Source organism: Neopsephotus bourkii, unplaced genomic scaffold (assembly GCF_033783945.1).
Source record: "Neopsephotus bourkii isolate Nb327-2 ecotype Australia unplaced genomic scaffold, CSIRO-AGI_Nbou_v1 NB_1589, whole genome shotgun sequence".
Lineage (NCBI taxonomy): Eukaryota > Metazoa > Chordata > Aves > Psittaciformes > Psittacidae > Neopsephotus > Neopsephotus bourkii.
The window spans coordinates 998,226-1,025,327 of NW_026902065.1; the positions used below are offsets into that span (position 1 = coordinate 998,226).

At 43.2% G+C, this 27,102-nt stretch overlaps 1 protein-coding gene across 2 annotated transcripts in view; it reads right to left on the reverse strand.

The window, feature by feature from the left end:
* The window catches only part of SYN3 (synapsin III), a 197,070-nt gene that overhangs the window by 139,027 nt on the left and 30,941 nt on the right, over positions 1-27,102 (reverse strand). For both annotated transcript variants that reach the window (XR_009728267.1, XM_061371804.1), the window contains exons 3-4: positions 23,736-23,793; positions 11,265-11,356 (exon numbers count right to left, since the gene is read on the reverse strand). Coding sequence is in view for 1 of the 2 variants with exons in the window: in XM_061371804.1 (XP_061227788.1) it covers positions 11,265-11,356; positions 23,736-23,793 (150 nt within the window). In the remaining variant the exon portion in view is untranslated. The remainder of the gene's footprint in view (positions 1-11,264; positions 11,357-23,735; positions 23,794-27,102) is intronic.

Below are 27,102 nucleotides of genomic sequence, written 5' to 3' on the forward strand. Positions count from 1 at the left end.
GAGCTTCAGGCATGTCCCTGCTTCATCCAGCTTTCCGAGTGTACAAAGAAGAAAATGATCCCAAGTCTTTCCCCAGGTTTGACTTAGGGAACAACACTTACTGGGGCTACAGGGTTGTTCCAGTCTCCCCAGAAGAAGCAGCAGTATTTGCCCTTGAACATTTCCCCAAACACCCCACTGTGGGGATGTGGTGCTGTGGTGGGGAGGAAGAAATGCAAATGATCATGGCCAGCTCTGGGGTGGCAGGGAGTACACACAGCAGCTGAGAAATTGCCTTCAATGGCTTTACTTCTGCCAGCCAAAGGCTTAGGGAAGAAAGCTCTTGCCTGTGCATATCCTGGCAAAGGAAGAGTTTCTCAACTTAGAAGATGGACACAAGAATACAGAATTGATGTAGAAAAGCCTGTTCTCAAACTCTGCATCATGTAGGAAGGCAGAGCCCTCTCATGCAGACGATGAGGAGTGAATCTCTAAAGGGAAGGTGGACACTGAATCCCTGTTTTGAGCCGCGGAGCAATGAGGATGTTCCCATGGATACTGAGAACAAGTCAGAGGAGTGCACGGCCTGGAACTAGCTGGGAATAAACATCAGCTGGAGAGCCCTGGAGTCTGTGAGAGGTCTGTAAAAGAGACACAGAGACCTGTGGCAATATGTGAGAAAAGGGGTTAGGGAAGATAGCAGGTAGTAAAAGGGAAATGAATAGTCAGGGTAGGAGTGGCAGTATGAAAACCAAATAACTGGGCATTCCAGTGATCTGGGGAGAAAAGTGTTCAATTGCTTCACACAAGAATTCTTGCTTTTTTTGGTAGGCAATTACTTTTGCAAGCTTCTGCTCATTCTCAGAGTGTAAAGCTTAAGCTAATATAGCAAGCTTTGGATTTGGAGTAGCTAGTAGCATAACTATTTTCTTTGTTATTTCAACCCAACCCAATAACATCTCCCAGGTCAGGAACCTGAAATCCTTGGCAGACAGGTTAGGCAGAAGTCCCACATTTGAAACACCATTGGCAAAACTTTTTTTGTGAGCCAAATTCAGTAGCACCTACCGTGCTGAGGTCCTTAGCACCCAAGTCCAACAGGCATAGGATGGCTATGGCAGGAGCACGTACCTTTCCTCTTCACTAGATCTGTCAAGCTAGTGGTTGGATGACCATGAGTGGTCTTGAGTACAACTGTACCTAGACTCCTGCTAAAGCCAGGTCATGGAAATGGGTTTAGTCACATAAAGAATGCAGGAGAGCCCCGTTGAGCATCTAATGGCCAGGAAGATGGGACAGGTAAGTGGAACTGAATGTAAAGCACAGATTTAAAGCATGTGGCTAATAAGCTGTGCTCTGCCTGTGGGTGTGCTGCCCTTCCTGGGCTGTGTGACAGACACCTACCTGAAGTTGTGAATCTTCCTTAGCATGATAGCCAGATGAATGAAGCTTCCAAGAGAAAGCTGGAGCCCATCTTTGGCCATAGCCCTTTTATAGAAGCTTTTTCTCAAACTCCAAGACCTCAGTTCTCATTTAGAATTCTGCCCTGGCAAAATAAAGGCCACTAAAACGCACGTAACACATTCCCAGAGTGGCATAGAGATTAAAGAATCCTTTGTTTAAAAAAATAATATCTGGGAGACTGGAAAATTTTCATTTTCAGATTGGAATAGCTGGTGAAATTTACTTTTCCTCTGGAATGGAAAGGTGCTTTCTTTTCAGCTTGTGTTGCCACTGCCATACACAATATGAGCCTTTCAGCACTCCAGATAGTGTACAACCGGACAGGCCCCCCCTTAGAGTGAAGCAGCCTCCCCCAGGTCCCTTTACTTTTCCCCTTTTGCATTTGCTTTCTTGTCCCATACGATAGCCAAGGCACATGGCAGCCCCTCAGCCTATCTCTCCCCCTATCAATAGAGATAGGCCAGTAAGTCGGTCACCCCTGGTCAATGGTGAGTGTCTGGCTAGGAAGCTGCTAGTGCTGCCAGTCCTGAGCCTGGACCCTGGATCTGTGGTGCAAGATGCTTACTTGCATTTAACTAACTCTTCTCCAACTTGTTCTAGTGCATTTTAGCAGTCTTTTCCTTTCCTAGCAGTAAAACTGTACTTAGAGATAAACCTAAGTATAAAGGCTGGATGCCAAATACCTCATAGGAAGAGGTCTGACTGCAGAACATAATTTCTTAGGTTGGACCCATCCACCCTTGAATCTGTGATGGTATTAGCTGTCGTGGAAATAGTATTGTCAGAAATGGCAAAAAAAACTATATAAGAGATTCCTGATGTAAAATATGGAAATTAAACATCTCAGGAACTGCAGTAGCTACTCTGGTGCCCATATATCTAACTTGTCTAATTATGAGAAGAAGATCAGGTCTGAAAAGATCATCAATAACATTTCTTTGGAGAAAGAAGATCCCCAGCGTGCTTTGGGATAGAGAAGATGATGACAGCAAATCCTCCTGGGGGGTTTCATACTTTACACTTCTGCATATAATCCATAACTCTGGCTTTCTTCCTGGTCCTTCAGCTTTTCTTACTGAAGCACAGAGAGATTTATGGACATGAAGAAAGAGCACACAATAATAGCTTATGTTGACAAAATACATTCTAATGATCCCTTCCACCATGAATAATCACCTGCAGCCAAATGGTAGACCTGCTTTATACTTTAGCACCATGATGGGTTTAGACAGCTTTTCGCCTGTGCTGTAAGATGGGCTCTCCTGCTCTCTTCCTGAAAAAGTGCCAGTCTTACAAGGCACTTCATCCCTTACATCAATAGAAAAAGATCTTCCCTGGGCACTGAAGATGCGCATCTTCACTTTGGGTTCTGCCTAACCACCATTATTCAAGGAGGTTTTTAGTTCAGTTTTCTGACACTTCCCAGTGATCAGCATGTTTTGACTAAGTTCTCTTCTAAAGCCTTTCCTATCTGCTTGGCACAACATGGACAGGAAGAAAAATGAATAATTAAACAATATGATACAAGCTTTGCATTACTGGCAATTGATGAAGCCTTCAGGCAAGATCCTGAGACACAACTTCAAGATGTAAGTGGCTGAACTGAGAAGTTCAATAATCCTTCCAACTATACAGTGCCTCCAACGCCTGAGAGCTAATAGAAAATGGCATGTACAAATAGGACACGTTCCTTTTGTCTTTTGCTTGGGTGTTATTAATATTGCTACTACATTACTGACAATATGAAACCTATGACGTTTTCACCTATCGCAATGTTAAATTTAATGTTATGTTGGATGCCATAGCAAAATGGGATATTTGTTAAGAAAAAAAATCTCCTTTCAGTCAAAATCTCATGTCATATTTTTCCACAGAAAGAAGAAAACATGCTGAAGTTATTCAAAGAAAGAATGAAGGTGGGTGTTTGTATGAACAAGGTAACACAGAGCTGGCTTTAGAGAAAAAAGGAATCAACATAGAATAAAGAATGACCTCCCTTGACCAGGCTGGAGGAGAGGAGCACAGAGTATTTTGGGATGCTGTAAAAGAGAATGTCTGAGTTAAAACCATAGGGCAGGGGGGGAGATCAGTTTTGCAAAAGCAGCAGGAATGAGGAATCATGGTTGCAGCAGAACCAGTACCACTATAAGCAGACGAGGACACCCTGGAAGATGCCCTGATTTGCTTTTCAGCCACAGGTCAATGATCAATGAGCCATAAAATTGCATGTCACACACTCTCTGAACTGTACCATGGCAGTTTCCTAGGTATGGCATATATGTTACTTGTAAACTGATTGGCCTTGACAAGGAGAAGCATGTGGACCCAGATAATGCCTCAAGTAGCACCAACCACACCTGCCACCAGCGGCTTGCTTTCAGAACGCTTGTGACACAAAGCTTTAACAGAAGGTGATCCAAATACTTTCCAACATCACAGAATAAAGCCATAGAGTAATATAGGTCAGGCAGGACTTTTGGAAATCATCTGGCCCATTTGCTCATGTCAGGGTTGACTTTAAAGTGACATTAGGTAGATCGCCGTCTTGTCCCAGCCAAAGTTTGAATATCCCCAAGGATGAAGATCCCCTAGCATCTCTGCAAGCCTTGTTCCAGTATTTGACCACCCTCACGGTGGAATATTTTTTATTTTTTAATTAGAATATCACCTGTTGCAACTTGTGTCTGGGTTTTGTTTGTTTTTTTTTATTTCCTTCCACTGCACACCTTCAACAAGAGTCCAGCTGTGTACCCTCCTCTTAGTTGCCTGATGACTCTAGATGGATCCCCCTCAGCCTCCTCTTACAGACTGAACAAAGCTATTTCTCAGTCTGTCCTTCACTGTCTTCAGACCAATTCAGTGAGTTTGGCGGCCTTTCACTCAACTTGTTCCAGTCTGTCAGTGTCTTTTTTGTACTAGGCAGCTCAGAGGGGCACTCAGTACTCGAGATGTGATTTGTGTGTCGTTAGCTACATGCTTGCCACAGGGCTTCTTCCCCTCCAGGTCCTTTTGTGAAGAGCTGTTTTCTCTCCAGCTGCCCCCCCAGCAATACTGGGGTTATTCATCCTTCACCACAAAACTCTGCAACTGTCCTTATTGAACTCCGTGAGGTTCCTGTTGGACCATTTCCCCAGTTGTTGAGGCAGTTCTGCCCTCTGGCATACCTATCACTCGCCACCCTCCAGCTTGTTGCCACCCATGATCTTGTCGAGGCTGCACTCTGTCTCACTATCGGTCATTAATGAAGATCTACCTTGACCAGTACAGTGCAGGTGCAGCAGGACACAGCCCTTCATTTCTCTGTTAGCCATTCCCTGGAAGAAGCCTTAGTAAAAACCCATGTATAAAGGAGACAAATTAAAGCAGGATTGAGGAAAAGAAAATAAAGCTGATCAAGACTGATACAATCTACATCAGTCTTTAATCATTCTTGCATTCAGCCCAGGATTAACTAATTAATAAGTACTCTAGCCCCTGGAAGCACATTTCTTATTGGAAAGAATTACTGTAAATGTGAAAGGGGCCAGAGAGCAGCTTAGTCTCTGAGATGCTCCCCACCCAGGTCTGCTCAGAGTGACTTTTGCTTTCTGGCAGCTGCCTGCAAGCCAAATGTTTTCCCAGTAACTGTCAGCATCCTGCCTGCACGTCGGCTGGGCGCCAGCTGCTGGGGAGGTGGAGGGGGACATTATTCATCTGGGAGATCTGTCAACCCCGAAGGGAGAAGCAGGTCTCCAAGCAGATGTTTAACAGCAGGAGCTGAGGTGGAAGCAACTGAGAATAAATTCCTAAATAAGCCCACTCCAACTTCTCTTTTTTTAGCTCCTGCTTAAAAAATGAAAGAAAAAATGGTCTGGGAAAGGCAGGTGAGGAGGGGGAAGAATATTAGTGAGGGGTGATGGTAAATCATCCCCCATGTGGAAATAACTTCTTGGTTTATAACTGTTTACTCAAGGCAATATATTGCTTTATGTGTGACTGCAACTTGCCCAGGTATATCCTATTTGACACCTTGTCCCAGCCCATTGTCTCTGCAAGGTATTTCAATAAGGGAAGCGGTCATTTGGCAAGTTGGTGTTTTGCTTAAAGAGCACTTTTGAAAGCTTACTCGCTGTTACACGTACTTCTCTGTTACATGTACAGATTTTCATGCCAACAATACAAAAATATTGCCCAAGTGTTGCTCAATGTTAAATATATAGCACATATTGTACTGTACCATGTGGCACATACTGTGAATTTTGGGAGAACCAGGCGCTCAACATATTTTTCCATCTGGCTTCTAGAAACCCAAACTCTCCCAGTCAGTTTCTCCCTTTTTTTCTCCCATCTGCATCTTTGCAGAAATTTTCAGAATTTTAGGTTGGAAGCAACAAAAAAATAGAAAAAGATATTCTAAAAAATTAGACCAATTAGACCAAGAGTTAAATTAAAAGATAGGGGCTATACAGAGCCTAAGGTTCCTCTTTGACACAAGCTTCCTGGAAGAGGAGAAGCTGGAAAGTGTCCTAATTCTTATCAATACGTCCTACACCACTGTTCAGGGGCAGTACCTACTCCCATGACCTCCCTGGCTATTCTTCCTGTATAGAAACTTCAAGAAACCACCAATTCTCGTGAATGAATAGCCCCTGAGTGACAAGAAAACATCCATCTCCTAGCAATATACAGCTACTGTGTGGTGAGAAAACCCATATGCCTCTTTCAGGGAGCAGCTTGTTGATGGCCCTGTGGGATGGGTGAACCTACTGGGAAAGGAAAATGTGCAGTGGACAAAGGACAGTGTCCTCACTGGACTTTAAAGAGTCTTGCATCCTTCAGCAGGCAGACCTTTTTTAGCCAGAGTACACATCTCCTGGGATCTGCAAGCTCTGAATAGCAGGAAAACACCTGCTACTGGGCTGGCCAGTTTCTTCCCTATTCCTCCCATGTAGAAGGATTTGCTTCCTCATGTTGTGACTGTACTGCAGCTTGCAGTGCAAAAATATGCTCTGGGAAAAAAAGCACTCTCAGGTCCTAGTCTATTTGGGATGGTGATTCAACAGGCTGCTGCCCTGTTATCTAAGTATGGAGCACAGTGGAAGCACTGAATCAGCTGGAACCAACGGGAAAGTCAGTGTTAATTAAAGGAATGAATGGGCTTGTATAGAGGAATTAGAGAATTCACTGACTTCACCACAGCTGCGAGTGACAAAGGCCTATCTTCCAGGGGAAGCTGGGTGACACATGCACATTCTTACACAGACAGGCCAAATTCAGGCAAGGCCTATAGGACTAAACACCAGTTTATAAACTGGAAGAGATCCTTCCCCACAACAAGGCTTTGACCTCAATGCTCAGCTCCTGCCAGAGCCATTGCTCCGTGCAGGGTCCTCCCCATTTCAGACCCTGGGCACCTCATGGTCTATCAGGTATTGTCTGTATTGTGGCATTACAGTGAGCCTGCATAAGCACACTCTAAGTGGTACAACCACCACTGTGGTAGGTCCCATGCAGACACACAAAAATGTGCTTTCTCCCCTAGATGATCAGCCCCAATGGCAAAAGAACCAGCTCCATGGGGAGACAGGAGATGAGAGCAGTCTGGTGCATGATTAATTCATACCCTTAAAAGTCTGAAATGCTCCCAAAGACATTAGTATTCCCCATGTAAAAAAGCTGTCCAGATTTTCAACATATCCCTGTCTTATTCCCACATCTATTGGAATTAATAGCTGAAGGCTTGTAAAGCCCAAAAGGCAAACGCAGGACTGCATTTAATCTAACACAGAGACTGAGATCATAGTTTGGGAGTCTAAATGTTGTTGTCAGAAGCAGAGACAGCCCAAATTCTCATTTATACAAAGATACTTTTATAATATCCTGAAAGCATAAATGCACCTCAGAATGGGTACTGTGCCAGCACTGACAGCCTCTTTGCACTGTGGAAACACTGGTAGGAAGGGCCCTACAGAGAAATGAAGACAAGTGGAAATGAAAACCCTATTCCTTACGTCTAATCCCAGTAGAGGTCAAGAGCTTTCTATGGTAAATTAGACTCCAGACAGTTCACTCTGTCTGTGTGTGTAGACCTGTGCAAAAGGAAGTTGTGCATGCACTGGAAGGAGGATGAAGAATCCACCCAAGTGTTTTAAAAGCAGGCATAAGCCCATGCTTGTTTTTTCACACTGCTTAGTAGTCCAGCCGTCACACCTAGAAATTACTCCATTTCTCTTTTGTGAAGGGGTCACTGTGTCTAAGCTGGTGAGGAATCCTCTGGAATGAATAAGTACCACTCTCTGCTTCCTGTATTCAACTTTTCATTGGGAAACTCTGGTGCCAATTTTACCCAAAGAAGTGTTGGGGTAACAAGAACCAACATTTTGGAGGTTCTGCCCCTGCCAGCCCTGGCTGAGCCCAATGTTGCTCCTGGACCCCAGCTCATACCCCTGCACTGTCCTCAATCAAGGCATGTGTTACAAGCCAATGAAACAGGAAAGTGCTTGCTGGGGACTGTGCGAGACACTCCATGGCCAGTTCTTCTATCTCTGAAGAAAATGTACTGAATGGGCTGATGGAGCCATGGTCGGACTGGAGCTGAAAAAACACATGCAGCTTGCTTTAGATTTGTTAGATGATGGTCTTTCTCTCCAGTAGCACACTTAACTGAGGCTACCAAATCCCTCACCCTGTCCTGCAGATGTGCAGAACTTAGTAGTTGAAAAAGAGGAGGTGGAGACACAGAATCTCATTACTGTAAGATTAAATCTGGGAGCTGCACTTGTTTTAAATCCAGGTAATGCCTGTCTTCAGTTGTTGTTTGATAGCTTGCTTGGAGCTACTTGTTTCAACATAGACAGTCTAATAGTCATGGAGATCTGTAGACTTCCTTGTTCTCTTAAATTCTCTCTAATTGACAATAATGCTTCTAAAGCTCATTTTAATATATTTTTTTCTTAAATTTGCCTGAGGCAAGCCTAGGGCTTCAAGGACCATTATACTTTCTTATTAGGGGATTTATCTCCCAGGTAAAAGAACCACAGTTCCTTCCTGCTGATGTTCAAGTCAAAAAAAGAATGCCTCAGCTCCAAGGTGCCAGAAAGGATCAAGGGATTAGCAAAGAAAAAGCTTTGAATTAAATGTGCAAGAGGATGCCCCCATTTTGAAGAAAAAACTAGAAGACCTGCTGCAAAATGACAGAATTTAATAGGGTAATAGATTGTTAGATAGTTTATCAGTTAGCATAATTTCAAACTGGAGAGAATAGTCCCGTGGTTGCTTTATTAATATTGTTGTTGTTGTTCTTGTTATAAACATTTATTATTTTATTGACTTAAAACTTACAGGTCTGCTGTACATTCACTGTCTTTTGGCTAAGCCAAGAGTCAATTTCTGTTGCCTTTGCTTTGAAGAAGAATATGAAGAAGGCATGGTTCCTGCAGGGGGGAATCCCAAATGTGCCTATAAGCAAGATGTCATATTTCCTTCCTGCAACTTGTCAGTGGGATTTCCAAGGGCTTTGAGTATTCAGAAACAATAATGAGTGTTATATCTCACTGTCTAAATACAACCTGACTTGTGACTGTTTTACTTAATAATTACCAGGGGTCTAATAGGTGATGGAAAAAGATGTCATCATCAGCAGGGTTGGGGCACACATGTTAGTTGAAGGTGTCCTGTGTGACGTCTCCCTGCAGCTGGGCATCCTGAGGGGTGTCTGTGGTCAGGCAGGACAAAGCTGTGGGGGATGGGAAGCTTGGAATGAGAAGCAAGCTGCATCCATGAGCGTGGGTGAAGGGCCTCCACACAGCTCAGTAATTCCCCTTTGAAAGTGAAGAAGAGTTTTTATTTCTATAGGTTCTAGGAATGGCTGTGGAAGTTGCTTGGCTTCAACTCTTAACCCCTCTGAGCTGGGCAGGACAGGGGCACAGTGACACAGGCTGTAAACAAATGGCTAGGGCTTGTAAGGACTTTTAAGAAACCATGGACAACGCATACCATATAAATTGGGTATCGAGACAAGCATGTGTTTGCCAAATCTATTTCCCACCACACAAATGCATGTGTCCTTAAGCAAGCATACACAAACCCCAAAAACCTGAACTAATGCCATTCATAAAGACATGCATTTTCAAATATAAATACCCACTCAAAAAGGCTAGCTGTGATACCTGTGTATTTACTGTGAACAGAAACATGAACACCATGTCCCAGACACTCTTGTGAAATAAATTTTGTCTTCAGTTTCAGTTTAATAGCTCAAGATCTTTCTGCCAGATGTATGAATGGCTTTGGGAGGCAAGGGAGGGAAAATGAAGATGTGATCAACGTAGGAAATGGTTTTCGGAAACCTTCCAGCATCGTGAGCAAGCGAACACAAGAGCACATTAGCATGGCGCACTGTCTGATGGATGCGCCAGAGGCTGGTTCATGGGACATACGCTCTGTTTCACTGAGAAGCAGACATCTGTGGGACGAGAAAAAGCAAATGGATGTAACAGACTCAACCTTGCAAAATTTTAGCAGAGGCTTGTGAAATTGCACTTAAGAATGAATGGACATTAAGAGCCGTCAGGACCTGAAATAAATTGATGGACCACAGTCATAGCTAATTGACAGTGACAAGTGTTATTTTGCACTGTTTGGACTGGAAATGACATCTTGAAAAATTAAACTGAGGCCAGCACACTCAGGATCACTGTTTTTCAGCTGCTCTAATAATCTCTTTCAAAAGTATCCCTGCATGCTATATTATGCATCCATAGCTTTACTTCTGAGCTAGAAGCTAACAGAAAAAAGCGTTGATTAGAAGTGTGAACAATATTAAATTTGGAGATACTGTATACACCAAAAAGCCCAAAAGATTTGTACAAAAGAAGTAGGGAGGCTGGAAAAACGGATTGAGAATAACAATGAGATTTCAACATGAGCTCAGAAAAGCTGTTGTTATCAAAGTTGAAATGTAGAGTCAGAAGTTGTAATGACAGAAACTCATTAAGATGTAGGCCTGGGAATAAAAGGGTGAGAGGTAATATCAGGGCTATGTAAACAGAGGTATTTTACCATCATACACAGATGTGACAGCTCATACTGCTCTTTATATAGTACCAGTAATAATGCATCTAACATTAACTCCAGATTGCAGGCACCCTGGTGTCAGAATGAAGGCAAAAGATGCTTTTGGAAAGTGAATAGGATGCATGATTGGGGAAGCATTGCTCAGGAAAAGAGTCTGTTTGCAATGACTGCAATTATGAAGTATTGCTAGTAGGGACAGAAATCCCCATCAGATAAATGGTATAACCTCTGAGATATATCACAGTGCAAGTCTAGGGATTTGGGGGTCTCTGACAAAAAAAAAAAAAAGGTGGTATTTCATGAGCAAATCAGGTTGCAAAGATCAGGATACTGGAAAGGCTTTGTGGATACTGCAAGGGTAATCCACTGGGATCAGGACTAATATTACTAACACAGGTAGGCTAATGAATGCAAGACACTGTTTACAACGAGGGTTAGTTGACACAGAAGAAGAGAAAAATCAACGGAAAGGAAGATTCATTGTTCCTTTTATTGGGAGGCCTGAGGCTAAAAAGAACCCCAAAAGGAGGCATTTGTAGTTGCCTGAAGGGTCTAGACTGGAAACAATGACTGTATGGCATAATGTGCATCTGATACCTTATACAAAACCATCAGTCGGCTTAGTCTTTCCAATGCTTCCAGGAAACCTTGAAGTCCTCAGGACTGTGCTGCCCTAGTTCAGGTACCAAACAGACCCCGAAGTCATCCTGCCTGCCCCAACATTGCTCCAGCAATCCTGATTTTCAAGACAAGCTGGTGTTCCTCACCTTACCACCTTGGTGCCGTTCCTCATGACCTGCATGTCCACCATGCAGCCGCCTGTGACATAAGCAGCCAGGTTCAGCTCGGAGAACTCAGCCTGGAGCAGAGCAAAAGGACAGAGTGTTACTCGAGGGCACAAACACACAGACACAGACATAGAATTGTCTTTGGCTGGAATGTGCCTTTCCTTATTTTTCTTTCCTTTTTCTTTTTTTTTCTGCAAGGCAATGGGAGATCCAATTACAGCTGATTTGCCCTGGAGACACTGCAGAAGTATTTATGGCTCCCACTCTTGGGGTGTACAAGTATAAAGGGTTAGGCTTATTGCAGTAATAAGTACTGCAGGAATTAAGAATGAGCAAGCTGAAAAACGCATACAGGAAAGAATAATAATAATAATAAAAAAGAAGTAAGGTCATTTGAATTCAAATTCCAAGTTTCCACTTGGAAACATCAATTTTCGAATTATGTCTGAGTTGGCTGTCGTGCCACTGGCCAGCTATAAACCTAATACAAAAGATTTAAACCTAAATAGCTAAATAGCTGAAAAGCCTCATTAAGCTGCAGGAAGGTGATAAGCAGAGAAACCCACCTGATCTGGTTTATTTATTAAGATTTTAACTATCAGAGGGTTAGCAAAGCTGGGAAGGCTATTAACAGTACTGCTCAATTATTCAAACATTTTATGTTTTCAAAGAGGTGTGACTTACACGGCTGGAAATGCTGGCCAGGAATATTTAAGCTATGGGGAGCAAAAGGCAATGTATGTGAGGGCGATTATGACTGCAGTAGGTGTCAGTGAAGGTTAAGACACAAATCACAATGATTAACTTGGGCCAGAGGTGTGATAATCCTCCTGCACGGCCACTGGCTCTGCTGCCCCTCAGAAGGAGTGCCAGCAAGACTCAGTGGTCTCAATTCCCTCTCTGTAGGAGCAGAAGGGCAGGATTAGCTGATCACTGCTCATCTTGGTCTCTGAATCCTGATTCTGTTCTTTATGAGCAAATGAGTAGACCTCAAATTAGAACAGTTTCTTATTGTGCCATGCAAGTTGTCCCTTTCCAGCTTGATGCAAACATACCTGTATAGATTCAGAACCCTATATTAAACTAGTGCCTCTGTAAACAAATAAAACTCATCAGGTTTTCTTTTCTTTTTTTTTTTTTGAAACAGAAAATTTAGTTGTCTCCCTTTAAACAGCTTTTTTTTTTTCCTTTTCCTGTGTTTCTTTCAGACTTAGTATGATAGAGACTATGCAGCAGTAAACTCCTAACCATTGCCTATGTAACACCAGAGCACACAGATGGCATTGCTAATGCTTGTAATTTTATTGAGATCCTTGTACTATTTAATGTTCTTTTGATACTTCTACTAGCTGGAACCAAAAGATAGTGCCAGGAACAACTTTTATACAGACACTCCCCCCAAACTGAGAAAAGTATGTTTTGTCCTCATGAATGCATGGAAAAAACTTGCCAATGGAGAACCAGTGCACCTGTAAATGCTCAGAGTCCAGATGACAAATGAAAAAATCACTTCCAACTTTCCTTTTTTTTTTAAATCCACCTAATTTTAAAGCAACGACCGTGGACTGGTGACCCGATGATGTAATGAGATTTCATGTCTGCGGCCCTGTATAAACTTTTCAAAGCAACACCCTTACATGATCTTACATCACTGTAACTCCCAATTACAATGAAAGGAGGGGGAAAATTCCTGTTGCCAGGAAATAAATCCTGCTTCAAGGATACACACACACACACACACACACACACACACACACACATATGAACAGAGGGAATGACAGTTTTTCAGGTAACCGGCTGGACTTTGTTATGAGATTGCCCAGTGTTGCCTTAGCCACAGCCATGCTTCCTCAGGGATCATATTGGATAAGGGTTAAGAAAAGATGTCCCTCTACAGGGCACCTGCATTTTATGTATTTTAAAAATCTCAATAAAGGTAGGGAGGGGGGAGTCCTCCTTGATGAATTTCAGCCAAGAGCACATGCTCTGTGTACCATCAGTGAGCTCCCTAGTGGGTCAAGACAAGCTTGCCAGCTTACACATTGGCTCAAGAGGCTCTACGGACTGGGGAGATGAAAGGACAGTTTTCCCGCATCTGTATCTGCATATGCCTCAGGTGCCTCAGAGATGTCCCACTCCGAAGGCAGAGGCTTATTGAGCTGCATCTTCAGCTTCTGCAGCCAAGGGATGCAATCGTTTGATGTGAACACCAGAGCAAGAAGAGAAGTTTTAGGTCTGTGTTTTCATGGTTTTATGTTTTCATTCTGTAAGTTTTTCCACAGTGATTTTGTACTAAAAAGCTTAGCACTTTGCTTTGCTGGGGGTAGAAATGGTCAATCTTCATTTGATGGCTGGTACTTACGATCTAAGTAAGTTGGTCTGACAGGCATTGCCCCGAGTCAGACCAAACAAAAATGTGTTCAGACACTTAATGTCCAACAGGCCTGGGAATCCTCCGAGATGGTAAGTACTTCATACCAAACTGCCAGGACCAATTTCAGGCCTGCTAATGTCAAGAGCCAAAAGAAAAGGAGAAATCCCCTTTGGCAACCATTGTCCAGGGGACCCTGGCAAGGAGGGAGGAGAGAAGAGAGGGTCTGGGGAACTCAACTACCTTGCCCTCAAAGCATCCAGATATACCATCACAGCTGAGGGACAATCTTAATTTTTTCATGACATTTGATAATGCTTTAATGTACCAAGTTAAGGGCCACTGCTGCTTTCATGTAGCTGCTTTGTCCCACCCGACAGGCCGCTGCTAGCTGGCGTTTAGAAGAAGACTGAAAACTTCAGTCAGCAGAAATTGTTTCCTGTTGATTTTCCAGTGCTCCCTGTATTTTTAACTTTGTGGGTTTTGTAGCCTGATGACTTCCCTTGGCTGGGATTCCAAGTCTGAGATCATCCCCAGCCTGGGTTTACCTTGCAGACAAAGAGGTCTTTGAAAGCCGTCCGTGCAGATAAAGTGACAGGTAGCTATGCACAAGACAGGAGAGCCCAGGGCCCCGTGGTCTTGCAGAGTCAATTGTTTTAGAACTCATCAAATAGAAGGCGGCATCATATTAGCCTGATGGTGTTTTATACTTGCTTTGCAACGGTGCCAATGTCTGCAAAAACATTCAGGGCAAGACTGAACCATGTGTGACAAACGTGACACAATCTGTCTTGAATAATAACATAATACAGACTGTGGGAGTAGAAGTATTTCATACTTCTGTGAGGCCCAGACCTGGAGGATGCCCACAGATATTCTTAGGACAGTTCTGTTACTGCCTATTTCAGTTATCCAGACTCAGAAATATCTCCAGATCATTTGAACTAAACCTTAAGCTATTCTCATTTTCTCCCATCAATATCCTCTAGGTGCTGGAGATCTTTTTGGTGAGCTATTTTAGAGTTTCTGTTTGCTGATAATAAAACAAGGAGGATCTTGTCTTTCTAAATTGTGCAATATTAGAAACACCTGGCTTGGTAGCTATACCTGTTCATGACTTGTGGGAAGCATGTGTTCAAGGTGGATTTTTAGCACTTTTCATAGAACAATAGAAAGTTGTGCTGGAAAGACCTGAAGACATAACATATCTTTCTCTCATTCCTAAGTCAGGATCAAGTCTACCTCTGCCATTGTGTGCAGATTCTTGCATCTTCCATAGGTGAGGAATCTCCTTAGGCAATTTGTGCCTTAACAGCCTTGGAAGGTTTTCCCAATATCCAGCCTAAATCTCTCCCCTTACATTTTAAGACTGTGTATTTTTTTTTGTCCATTACTTTCTCTTGCAGAACCTGAAAGTTAACCCTTCCCTCTTCCTTTCTTTTTTCCCCAGACAAAACTGTCCTCATTCCTGGAACATTTTCATGTAGGTGATGTTTTTCAGCACACTGATTAATGTTGTTGATGTCACTGGGATCCTTTCTGACAGGCCTGAAACTTCCTTGAGTTGCAATGGCCCAAACTCCCCCGATCCTTCAGCAGAGACCTAGACATTGTTGAGTAAGAAGTAACGCGACTCACCTTACATAAAATACTGCTGTCCTTATGTTCCAGCATGGGTTTGTCATATGTGCAGAGAAGTGACTGTTTTTTAGCTCAGATTCTGTTTGAGATCCACAGCAATACTTGCGTTGCTTTGTCTCAGCTACTGACTTGCCTTCTGTTTCCTGTCTTGTGAATCCGCCATTGATGATTGATGCGTAAAAGGGGGAGATTTGTCAATGCCTATAAAAACTTAATGGGAGGTAGTAAAGAAGATGGTGACATACTCTTTCCAGTGGTGCCCAGGGAAAAGACAAGGGGAAATGGGCACAAAATGAGAAACACTACATTCCATGTGGAAACAAGAAAACTCCCTTCCTATTGCAATGATTGTCAAACATTGGAACACGTTGCCCGGACAGGCTGTGGAGTCTGCATCCCTGGAGACCATGAAACTTTTATTGACCATGGTCTTGGGAAGCCTGCTTTATGTGTCCTTGCTCAGAGCAAGGTATTGGACTATGAGATATCCAGATGTGCCTCCCAGCCTCAACCATCCTGTGATAAGTTTGGTATCTGACAGACATCCTTAATAAACTTCTCCCTGCATGTCAAAGGGGAAGCCTAGGAAAACATTCCATTTTGCTGCTTGAGCAGATGCTGAAGGTCAGCTCATCTTCATTGTGGCAGAGGAATGCAGAAATAGGGATACAAGACAGGTTTTCAGATTTATGTTTTGGGGTCACGGTGGCCGATTCGTACTTTTTTTAAAGCAAGCAGGCTTGTCCATGCAGTGACAACCACATTGGGGCTTTTTGAGATACTCAACTTTCTAAAACCTCCTCTCTATGTAACTAGCTAAAAGCTTCTCTGACTGGTTATTGCTTAGAAGGGAGGCACAAGGTTGTAGACTTCTGTGTAAATATTTGCATTTATATATGCATTTGCATATATACTGCACATACACAGAAATAAGAGTGGATTTTATCACTACCAGGGAACCTTCGTGTTTTCCTTAGTGCAACATGCTATATGCTATAACACATACACTGGCTTTTTGGGCAATGCAGAGTACCCACATCAGGATCCCATCTGGTAGTTACTCAGACCAGCCCTTCTCACCTGCATGGATGTGGAAGAAGGTGGGTTGACCTGTGGCATTGGAGCCACAAAGCTTGCAGGGCACTGGGTCTTTTGCATGTCTGGAGCTCCCCAGGCTCCACATGTCCTTTGGCTTTTCCCTACCTACTGACCATGCTCTGATCAAGGCTCTCCACTCTCCCAGTCTTGCTCCTGAAACTCCTCACCACCTATCACTACGTATCTGTTTTGATACCCCTGCCCTGTCACACAAACTGCAGTCAGGGTAACAGGCTGGTCCATGTCATGGCTTAAGCACTTAGAATAAGGAATTATTACTGTCTACTCAAATCACTTACATTCCTCAGTGGATTTTATACTTTACATTTTAGTGGATCTTCCAATATGTACAAGGAAAGAAAGACTTTGGCAGACACCAGACTGCATTCCTGTAGCAGAGTGTTTCACTACAACCATCACAAGCATTTCAGGGGGGAAATAAGCAATCCCTAAATCCTGCACAGGCAGAAGGGTGAACAGATCAAACGGATGTGAACATGGGGGAGAGCTGGGGCTGTGCGGGCTTGGTGTGCACATGAATGCAGAATTAGCGGTTACACACCCTCATTCCCTATGTCTCTTTCGTGAGACATCATCCCTTTGGGAGGCACCTTCCTCCCCACCCACCCACTTTTTTGGGATTGCTCTCTGGGAGAAAAGCATGGAGAAGGTCCAACTGGGAAGGGGATACTGCTGTGTGGCTCTATGGGGAGTTTCCACAACTGCTCTTCATAAGTCCTGAAGATAGGACGCATACTCTTAGGCTGCAGACAGTGCTGATGCTGAAGGTCCACATACCTTGACCTGTGTGCGTGCCTTTTGGTGCATCAGCTCTGATGGCATTTGGAACTGTGTATTGAATTCTCTTTTCAGAAGCGGTGTGGCTACCCAAAAATCAGAGCTTTAGCAAAAGCACATTTCTAAATTTTTGATCCCAGGAAAAAATAGCTCAAAACCATGAACTCTGTAAACCTCCAAAAAACAATGGAAGGAAAAAACCATAATAAAACAAGAAAATACTATGTATGTAAGAAATCATTTTTCAAGTCATTCTTGCTCCTTCTCCAGGTCTCTTTACTCATAGTTTTTGAATGCTCGTGTGTGGCAAAGCTATGAGAACTGCTCTTGCTGTTCTTGAACTGCTTTTTGGCTTTCACTTGAAAAAAAACAAACCAACCCCCAAACCTAAACATATACTGAGTAAAAAATATGCGGTTATTTGATGAGAGACTAATATTACCTCTCATCACACATGGGCCTATCAGACTCTATCTTTTGAAAGGACCACTTTGTGCCGCACATGAAAATACCTCTTTAGGACGGGAAGTACAATGGAGCTGGACTTCATGATTTGTATTACAATTATCTTCTGCGAGCGCCAAATACAACTTTTTTCCTGACAATGCTGCCAACGGAGTCATAATCTATACCACAAGACTTTTCCAGAAGAATGTACATAGGAGTTCACTGAATAATCGCTCCATGAAAATAAACCAGGCAGCGGGAACAAGTGGATGATCTGTGTGAGAAGAATGCGTATCAGGAGGACAGACGGACCCACCTCGTCACAGCAGGAAATGGTGGGAAGGAGACGGGTGAACAAACAACAGGAATAAAAGTTTAAATGGACCTTTTGGCCTCATCACTCCCCCTGCACTTTTTCCACTCCCCTCCACCATCAATAAGTCAATGCCTGGAAAGATGTCTCTGCATATATTAAAATGCCTTTGGGAAATATCTGAAGGAAAGGTACCCCAAAGGTGGCAGGCCCTGTATAAGAACTGCTGTTTGCTTTGCCTGCTAGGTCTGTGCTCTCCTCTCTCCCTCCTAGGCTCTCGTTGGTCAACACAGTGCATGGGACTGGAAAAGCCCACCAGAGCCATAGGGTCTAACCCTTTGCTACTGCAGGCACCCTATCACAAAACTCTTTCTTAAACCAGTATTTATTAAAAGCAGCCATGTCTCCTTCAGCCCCTGTTTTGGCAGCAAAAACAAACCCAACTGTTTCAGCCTCCTCTCATAAATCAGGTCTCCATGGTCATCCCAGTGACCCTGCTCTGCACGTACTGCTTTGTGGGCATCTTTCTCCCAGACAGATGGTGAGCATCCACTCATCTGGCCACCACCCACCATGTCACAGTCTATTCGGTGGGCCTGGATTGTCCGGGTCTCAGCCTCAGCTTTCTTGCCCTCTTCTGTTTGTACCTGGATGTGCTAGGGATACACACCCATGTGGCGTCCATGTTATACATGTGGCACACCTAGTGCTCAAGAAGCCCCTCACCTTGGGTATGTTACGATCCATATGGGAAGCTGCAGAGTCATATGAAATCCTTAGAGCATGCAAAGCTTAATTTTCTCTGGGAAAGGGCAGATTGGGTCCGGAAAGCTGCTGAGTTACTACCAGTTGCCTTTGGTGATGAAAGACATTTGACAGAGCATAAGGCCTATGGTCTAATCCTCCCCTTCCTGAAGATACTGTATTTCCTGATGCTCTTCTGGGCAGTGAAGGACTGAGAAGACAAAAGTAAAACTAATTTTGGGAAAGACTAAAAGCATGTGGTCAGCTCCTGTGGCACTTCAAGATTCTTCTTTAAACTCAGATTTAGAGCCATTTAATCAAACTTATACTTTTCATATGTAAAGGAATTTTTCTAGCATTTTTATTTCTAGAGAAAAGAACAGTAGTTCTCAAAGCTAGAAATCATAAGACAAGTAAAAGCAACAATATGGATCAAAATCTAGGAACCTTACTTTTAGCATAAAATAACAATAGTATTTTTAGACTCAGCTGCTTCTTAAAGCTTGGGGGTTTACCCACACTGAGTAAAGCTTAAACTGTCAGGATTTTAATAGTAATAGGTCAAACAGATTTTCACTTTTTGATCCGTGTTTCATTCAGTCTGAAAGAGTGTGACCAGCAGGTCAAGTGAGATGATTCTCCACCTCTACTCTGCTTTGATGAGACCCCACCTGGAGTACAGGGCTCAGCTCTGGGGCCCACAGCACAAGAAGGACTTGGACCTGTCGGAGTGAGTCCAGAGGAGGGCCATGAAAATGATCAGAGGGCTGGAGCACCTCTCCTATGAACACAGGTTGAGAGCTGGGGTAGTTCAGCCTGGAGAAGAGAAGGCTTTGGGAAGACCTTAGAGCAGCTTCCAGTGCATAAGGGGACCTGGGAAATCTGAAGAGGGATTTTTTACAAGGACCTGCAGTGACAGTGCTTTAAACTGACAGAGGGGAGATTTAGATTAGACATTAGGAAGAAGTTCTTTGCTGTGAGGGTGGTGAGGTGCTGGTACAGGTTGCCCAGAGAAGCTGTGTCTGCCCCATCCCTGGCAGTGTTAAAGGCCAGGTTGGATGGGTCTTGGAGCAACCTGCTCTAGTGGAAGGTGTCCCTGTCCATGGCAGGGGGTTGGAACTGGATGAGCTTTAAGGTCCCTCTCCAACCCCAACCATTCCATGATTTTATGGATAGCTATCATTGCTATGGAAGGACTTGTAGTGAAAAATCATCCAAATAATCAAAATGCAATCCAAACTGCCTTCAAAGAAAAAGGGGGCCTGATTCACTTGCACTTGGTTCTCCCCTCTCCATCCCTCAATCAACCCCACATCTCTCCTCCTGCCATTAACAGGAAGAAGGCAATGCTGTGCATGCCTGGGTTTCAGTCTAGCACAGGCAATAAGTCCCACAGCCTCTAAGGCACCTTAATAAATATGCTTTGGGTGTTACACTGAAGATTAAAGGAAACAAAGGTGGAAACAACGTTAGACTTCATGTTCATTTTAAGGGGTGACAGGAAACAGCAGAGGCTGGAAAGAGTGTGCCCAGTCTTATCCCTTATGACTCTCTCCCCTATTTACAGGCACCAGGTGGTGCCCACAGCATTTCTTGTCCATTGCTTTTCACTATTGGTAATGGACATAGCTGAACAGCGAGGACCTTGGAGTGATACTAAGGTCACGCAATTCATTTCTGTGTTACTGAACTATAAAACCTTCTTTGAAAGTCCATAAAATCTATTTTCATACAAACTGAGATTTACAGAAGCAGCTCCCTAAGAAGCAGGATGGCATTTAATAGTCTCTTCCCTGTAGATTACCCAGTATCTGAACTGAACTCACCTCTTGCAGTAACTCAATATCTTGAAACTCTGCCTGTTTCTCCAATTTGGCTGAAATCAGCCAATGCCTTCGACAGTGTTGGGTGTGGGGGATAGATGGAGCGAGACAGCATGATCACATACGGCTTGCATTCCTCGGGTGACAGCCAAGGGGGAGAGGCAGCTCTGAGAGCTGGTAGGGGTGTAGAACCAGATTAGATAAGTGACTTCCCACTGCTGAGAGAGGGAGAGGCAGTGCTGCTTTCAGCACTCCTGCTCCATTACAAATAAGTGATGTCATGAGTTAAAGAAAAAATCACCTACTATCCTGCACCGCTTCCCCCCAAAGACTTCCGAAATGGCTTGCTAAGAAAGAATTAAGATGTAATAAAGATGGAGGTGAAATAGGAAGAGAAAAAGCAACAAGGCAAACTCTTCCTCCAGCTTAAACCAACCACAGAGCATCCTGGAAGAATGGCAAAAAAATTAGCACTGTCAAAAAAACAGGGCAGTTGCTTTTTCCCAATGTGGTTTCTCAAGAGTATTTAACATTTGGATATTTCCTTTCACTGTTTTCTGCCATTCAAACTTTTTTTTGCTATTTAGCTTTTCAGATTAAAAGTGTTTTTTTCCTATAAAATATAAAAAAACTTTCCAAAGGCAAACTGTATTCCTGGCTGAGTCAATAATGTGTGGTTATCTGAAGAGGATCAAATGGAAAACTGGAAAACTGAATGAACTTACTGAGCTGACCAAGTAGCTTAAGAGGTGTTGGAGAGTCAAACCTTGATCTGATGCAGATATTACTCAGGCCTGAACAGGGCTTGAGCATGGTGGCACAGTCTAGGTGCCATTCATGGGTCAGTTATAGTACTGAAGACTGGTGAGCTGGGCACTTAAAGACAAGGGTGTAGACCAGTCTGGTAAACAGAGCTATTCCCTGCTTTTTTTTTCCCTGTAATGGATGAACACTCATTTTTCAGGTTGGGTGGGTCTGCGTTCAGCCACAGGGGCCTATTCCACAACACTTTAGGCTCCTGGACGTGTTCTTGAGGAAGCAGAGAGGAAGGCTCCAGGTAATTAGGGTGGGAGCAAGGAAAGAAAATTAATTTTCAAAAAATATTGAGCAAGGATAGATTGGCAAGAAAGAACAAGGGGACAAAAAAAGAGTTTGAAGAAAGAAAAGCCACTCTCTTGGCCTCAGTGATACAGAGAGGTCAGATTCAGGGACTGCCCCTGATAACACAGCTTCTGTGTTTCCCTTGACAGACAGAGATCCAGCTGGGGAAAGTGATCATGCCTTCTGCTTTTGAGGTCTGAGCGAGTCAAGAGCAGTTCGGTGCCCACTGCTTGGAGGCTTGGCTGCCTGGTCTAAGGGGCAGGAGGGGCTCAAGGCTAGCAGGCAGGACCTCTGTTGTTCCTCATCTCTCTTACCCACTGTGCTTCTTATTCCTGTGGGCAGAGCTGCAGACTATATGATCAGCAAGGAAAGCTGCAAGGGCCCTGGCAATGGTCCTCACCAGCAGGATTATACACCAGCCTTATGGTCTTTACTTGGAGCACTTTAGTGCCTCATCTCAAGCATGGACTTTCAGCCTATGCGAAAGATTTCAAGTGACAGACTGGGAAAGTCTCCCTCAAAGAATCCTTGGGAAAATGCGATAAGCTGCCCAGTGACAATGACGAGGGTCATTACTGGGTTTAACCCATCAGAGATCAAGAGTCCACTTCAGTCCTTCTCCACTCACCAACCATTTGAAGATAGTTTCTTTATAAGGACTTCAAGTGCAGTAACATTCGAGAAGAAGGACTATAAGGGGAAAGGCAGAGGCTGGAGGTTTAGGAAGGAATTAACAGGTCATTTTGAAGAGTGCCAGGTCTAGCTTTGAAGCTCACCCTGCTTTCAGTGTAGTGGCTTAGATCAGAGGTTTGAAGGACAACTCTGAGTTATTAGATTTCATACTTCTGTGTGAAAGGTGTGAATTTTTTTTTTCCTTTCCAATTGTCTTTTAGAACATTTAATGAAGGAGCCAGTAAAATAAAGACTTTGATAAGGAAGTGCAAGTGAGAATTGTTCTTCCTAATACTACCCAGTGGCCGCAAGTGTGATGCCAATAAAAAGGAAAATTAAGTGTTCATAGTATCACAGTTGCAAAAAAACCCAATGAAACCCAGACTTGTTGACTTTTCCAGACACAGCCTTCGATCAGAATATATGTGCTCATATATAGTTGTAGGCAATAGGAAAGCACCCCTTTGAAAGGAGAAGGAGCACTTTATCAAGGACAATGTGTCCTGAGAAAGTCTTCAAAATCACTGCATTCGCAATTCTATACACACACATATGCATACATGCACACACACACGATGCAGAATCAAAGGTTTTATGAAGACAGAAAAAATCAGGTCATTCAAACAACATTCACCACATTTCTTTATCCATCCAAGTAATTTTATAGCCCTAATGGGTATAAAGCAACCATGTGATTCCTTCAGGATCATCAGCTCATCTCTACATCTTTCCTTACGCCTGCTTTCAAGTTAGGTGTCTGCAAATGATTATTAATAATCATTTCTACTTTGACAACAGCATCCAAAGTTCCAGTCAATACTGGGACTTCATTTTGACAGACTGCACCAACACAGAGAGAAGGGGACGGACCCAACATCAAGAGTTTTCAACTGAAATGAATGGCTGGTGAAGGCTAAAAGAGAAACAGGGAATTTGTCCAATGCCCTGCACAGCACATCAGAAACAGGCGTTGAACCTCCTTACTGGTTATGGACTTTCAACAGATTAAAAGATTGATATATAGTTGATATGCATACTTCAGCCAAAGGTTTTAGGCTTAAATCAGGGTCAGAAGACTTGTATAGATCTCATGTGGAACATAATATCACCATGTACTGTTGTCTACTGGCTTTACACTTTTTCAGGCATAGATACAGAGCTGTGAGGTAGTCTTCTAATGGAAGAAATTTTAATCCCATCACCAGAATAAAAAAACTGTATTTTAAGGTGAAATAGCAACTGGTTCTGCAAAGGTAGGGAGGATGAATGGGTGGCCAATTAAGATATTTTTGTTTATGGCTTCCACAATTCTATAAAATGGGTGCATCTTAAAACTCATTAGTTCCTTTCTTCAAGACAAGAAATATCCACAGATTATCTGTGATCAAACCCTCAGCCCTGTCCACACACATTTCTTGGAGCCAAATTCAGTTGTTACTGACCTGTTCCACTCGGATATCAAATTCTCCATTCACCTTCTTCCCCTGGAAATATTTGGCCCTGCAGAAAAAATGAGAGACAAACATGGTTAAAGAAGATTTTTGGCTTTCATTACATACTGTTTTGCTTCTGCATTTCCCTTTTGGCTGAATAATTTCTATCCGGGTCACAGCATGTTTTCCTAATTCCTATCTTCTTTCAGCTTTCTGTTCTCCAAAAGAAACCTGCCAAGCCAGATGAAAACCACATTGGAAAGTTCCTTCAAGGCTTACGACTTTTTCATTTTATTTTCAAACTAAAAACCAAATGCTCTCCTAATCTTTTCCAGAACAAAGACTCTAATAGATTATTCCTTGCTATGTCTCATTTAATACTCAATATTCTGTAAAAGAAGGAGAACAACATATGGCACAACGTTAGAAACTACTTCAGACTTTGAGCAAGGATCTTTGTCATCATAGCTGAACTACTTGTGAAGCTCATTCTCTCGCTTTATCGCTACAGAGCTGCTTTTTGATTCTGTTTGTTTTTCCACTACTGATTTAGAAAAACAGTATCTGCATCTATAGTGTTACTAATGAAGGATCTCTGTGTTTGCTTTGGAGCTGAAGAGTGTCATGAGAAGGACATATACCTTCCACCCCTCTGCTCCTATCTGCCTACGCTATGCAGACAACAAAGTACTTTCACAAGGATTGGTTGTTTATGATAGGGAAAGGCTGACAGTAGTGCTGGAGAAAAAAACATAGGAAAAGGACAGGCAGTTTTAGCTTTTTTATTCATATTTGTGCATAATTCTCCTTATATTGAATAGTCAGCAGGGAACTTGCCAACATAATTTCCACTGTGAATATGTCTCCCCAGTTCTTAATGTTCACCAAACAAGCTCGACAGAAGAAAATATGTATTTATTTTCTCAGATCTCCCCCCTAAAACTTCAGGAAGACCATGTAGGTTCCAAAAAGCTGTTCTATTTGGAAACCCTTGAAAACACAGTTCAGCCCTGCAAGAGCTGTTTCCAGAGACAAAGTAACTCTCTGCATTCTGTTTCCAATTGGCAAAGAGAGGACAGAATAAAGAAGTAAGGGAAAATGAGGAGAAGCCGGCTTTGCTCCCTATTTTATAGTATTAGAAAAAAAAAAAAAAAAAAAAAAAAAAAGAAGCTGGCTCACATTTTTACTATGTGTCTGTTTGTTCCAATAAAAAAAAAAAGAAAAAAAAGGAGAGGCAGTAGGAAGGCAATTTTCCCCATGGCTGAAACACACCACTTTCCAGCTGCAGGCTCCCCTCCCCCAGGAATGTGACATGTAAATAAAACCGTGTTTTGTCATTCTGGCTCAAAACCAAGTCAACACTTTACATTTTATTAAAAACAAAACAAACCAAAGCAAACCTACACAAAATAATTCCAAAAGTTTTCTGCTTCATTCTTATTAGGATATCTGAAGGCTGCATCAGGCTTCCCTTCCCAGACAGCCCATCCATCAGCAGGATGGTGATAAGACCTCTGCACAGAGATCAGTGGGGGACAGTGTAGCAGCCAGGTGTGACCAAGACCAAATGACTCAAACAACCCTGTCCAGTATAAAAAGCAGAACTGCTGCCATTTTTTATCTCTTCCTTGAATTTATGAGTGTTGCCTGAAAAAAAGATGCTCAGCAGACAAGCGGAGACATCATGCCTCTAACAATAAACAGGAACGCTAAATGCACTTAATAATTCCATCGTATTTCTGGAGGCATGGCTCTAGAGGGCCTGGCAACATTCCTTGCTCCTAAACACTGGGGATATTGCTGGAATAAGTGACTTCTCGAAAACTGGAGTAAGCTTTAAGTGGGCCCACAGGAACTGGTTTGAAATTTGAAGCACACTATTCACTGGTACAAGCTTGTTTTTATTCCCAGCACACTCATAACCTATACTGCTTACCCCCATTTATGAAACACACTTCCTCCCTCTATGGCCTTTCCTCTTTGCTGACCAGCTGGTTGCACACTCCTTGGTGCTGCTTTGCTTCAGTTTGTAATGAAATGTGATTAACCACAGTCTTTAGCCCAGTACAGAGGCTTCCACTGACTAGTGCAGGAAATGAGCCTTCACATGGTTAAAGAAGTCCTCTCTCCCATCTCTACAATACTGCCTCTACTCATGGGTAATCACACAGAGAGGATATCCAGAGTAAGGAGTCATTGGAATAGAGCGAGGGATCTCAACTTAGGCACTATATGACCTTCTTGCCCTCTTCCCACACAGGTTGTCTCATCCCATGTCTCAGATAACTTTCTGTTAACAGCACAATATATCACTTTCTTTCAAAGAAAGCCCCCCAGGAGGGTTAACCTGCTCTGAGTGTCTCTGAAGACTACAGGTGCTAAGCAATTGCAACCAAATATTTTGGTCAGCCCATCATTTTGACACGGCCCAGGGTAGGAATGAAACATTTCTTACTGAAACACCTCTGGAGTGAGGTTTTCAATTCACACCTGGGGTTTTGGAGCCCCTGGGCAGTAGAGGCTATCATGTTGAAATGAAAAATTGCTTTAACCTCACCCTGGAGCCCTGACATTTCAAGCAAGTTGGAATTGTTGCTGATGTTGTGGAAACATCCTGATGCCTCTGTTGCAAGAGGGAGTCTTTTGGTCAGTAGTGCACAATGTGTGAAATGGCTTTTGGTTCCTACGGTGGACATGAGATGGAGGAAAGGAAGATTATGTTGCTCTGGTGGGGATGCAAGAGAAAGGTAGATTGATGTTTCTGGTAGGTGAGACTGTGCAAGACATTTATAAGATGCTCTCTGCCCTAAAACCACCTGTGCAAGGCTCTTCCAGCCCTCTGCCTAGGAACTGACATGCTCCAGGGCTATCTAGTCATCCTGCAGTGCAGCAGGGGAGTGACACCAAGAAGACCAGTCAAAAGCCTTTCTGGGAAGCCTCAGACGTGTCCCCATTCACCTCTAGCATAGCCAATTGCTACTGATCAGAGGAGTAGCTCATTGCCCTGGGATGGGGGCTGTTTGTCCCCCCAGCTTGGGACACTGGGCAAGGCAGTGGCCATACAAATCTACCCCCTCTCCTGGGCAGCCTGCAGCACTGACCACTGCTTGGCTGCCCATCCCTTTATTATCAAGCATGTCACATGTTCAAACCCACCAGAACTCAGAGCTGTAATTTGCTAGGCAGGGTGCAGATGGGATGGTGTGGTTGCTGTGATCTCAGTAAATTAACATGTAAATATGTTTTGACTGAAGAAAACTGCATAGCCGTGCTCAAGAACAGTTCCTGGGTAGGATTTACAGTGCTAGGCAATGCATTTAAATGTGGCTGCATTGGCTGGGAGGAAGGAAGCACCATAATAAACAGCAAAAGGCTG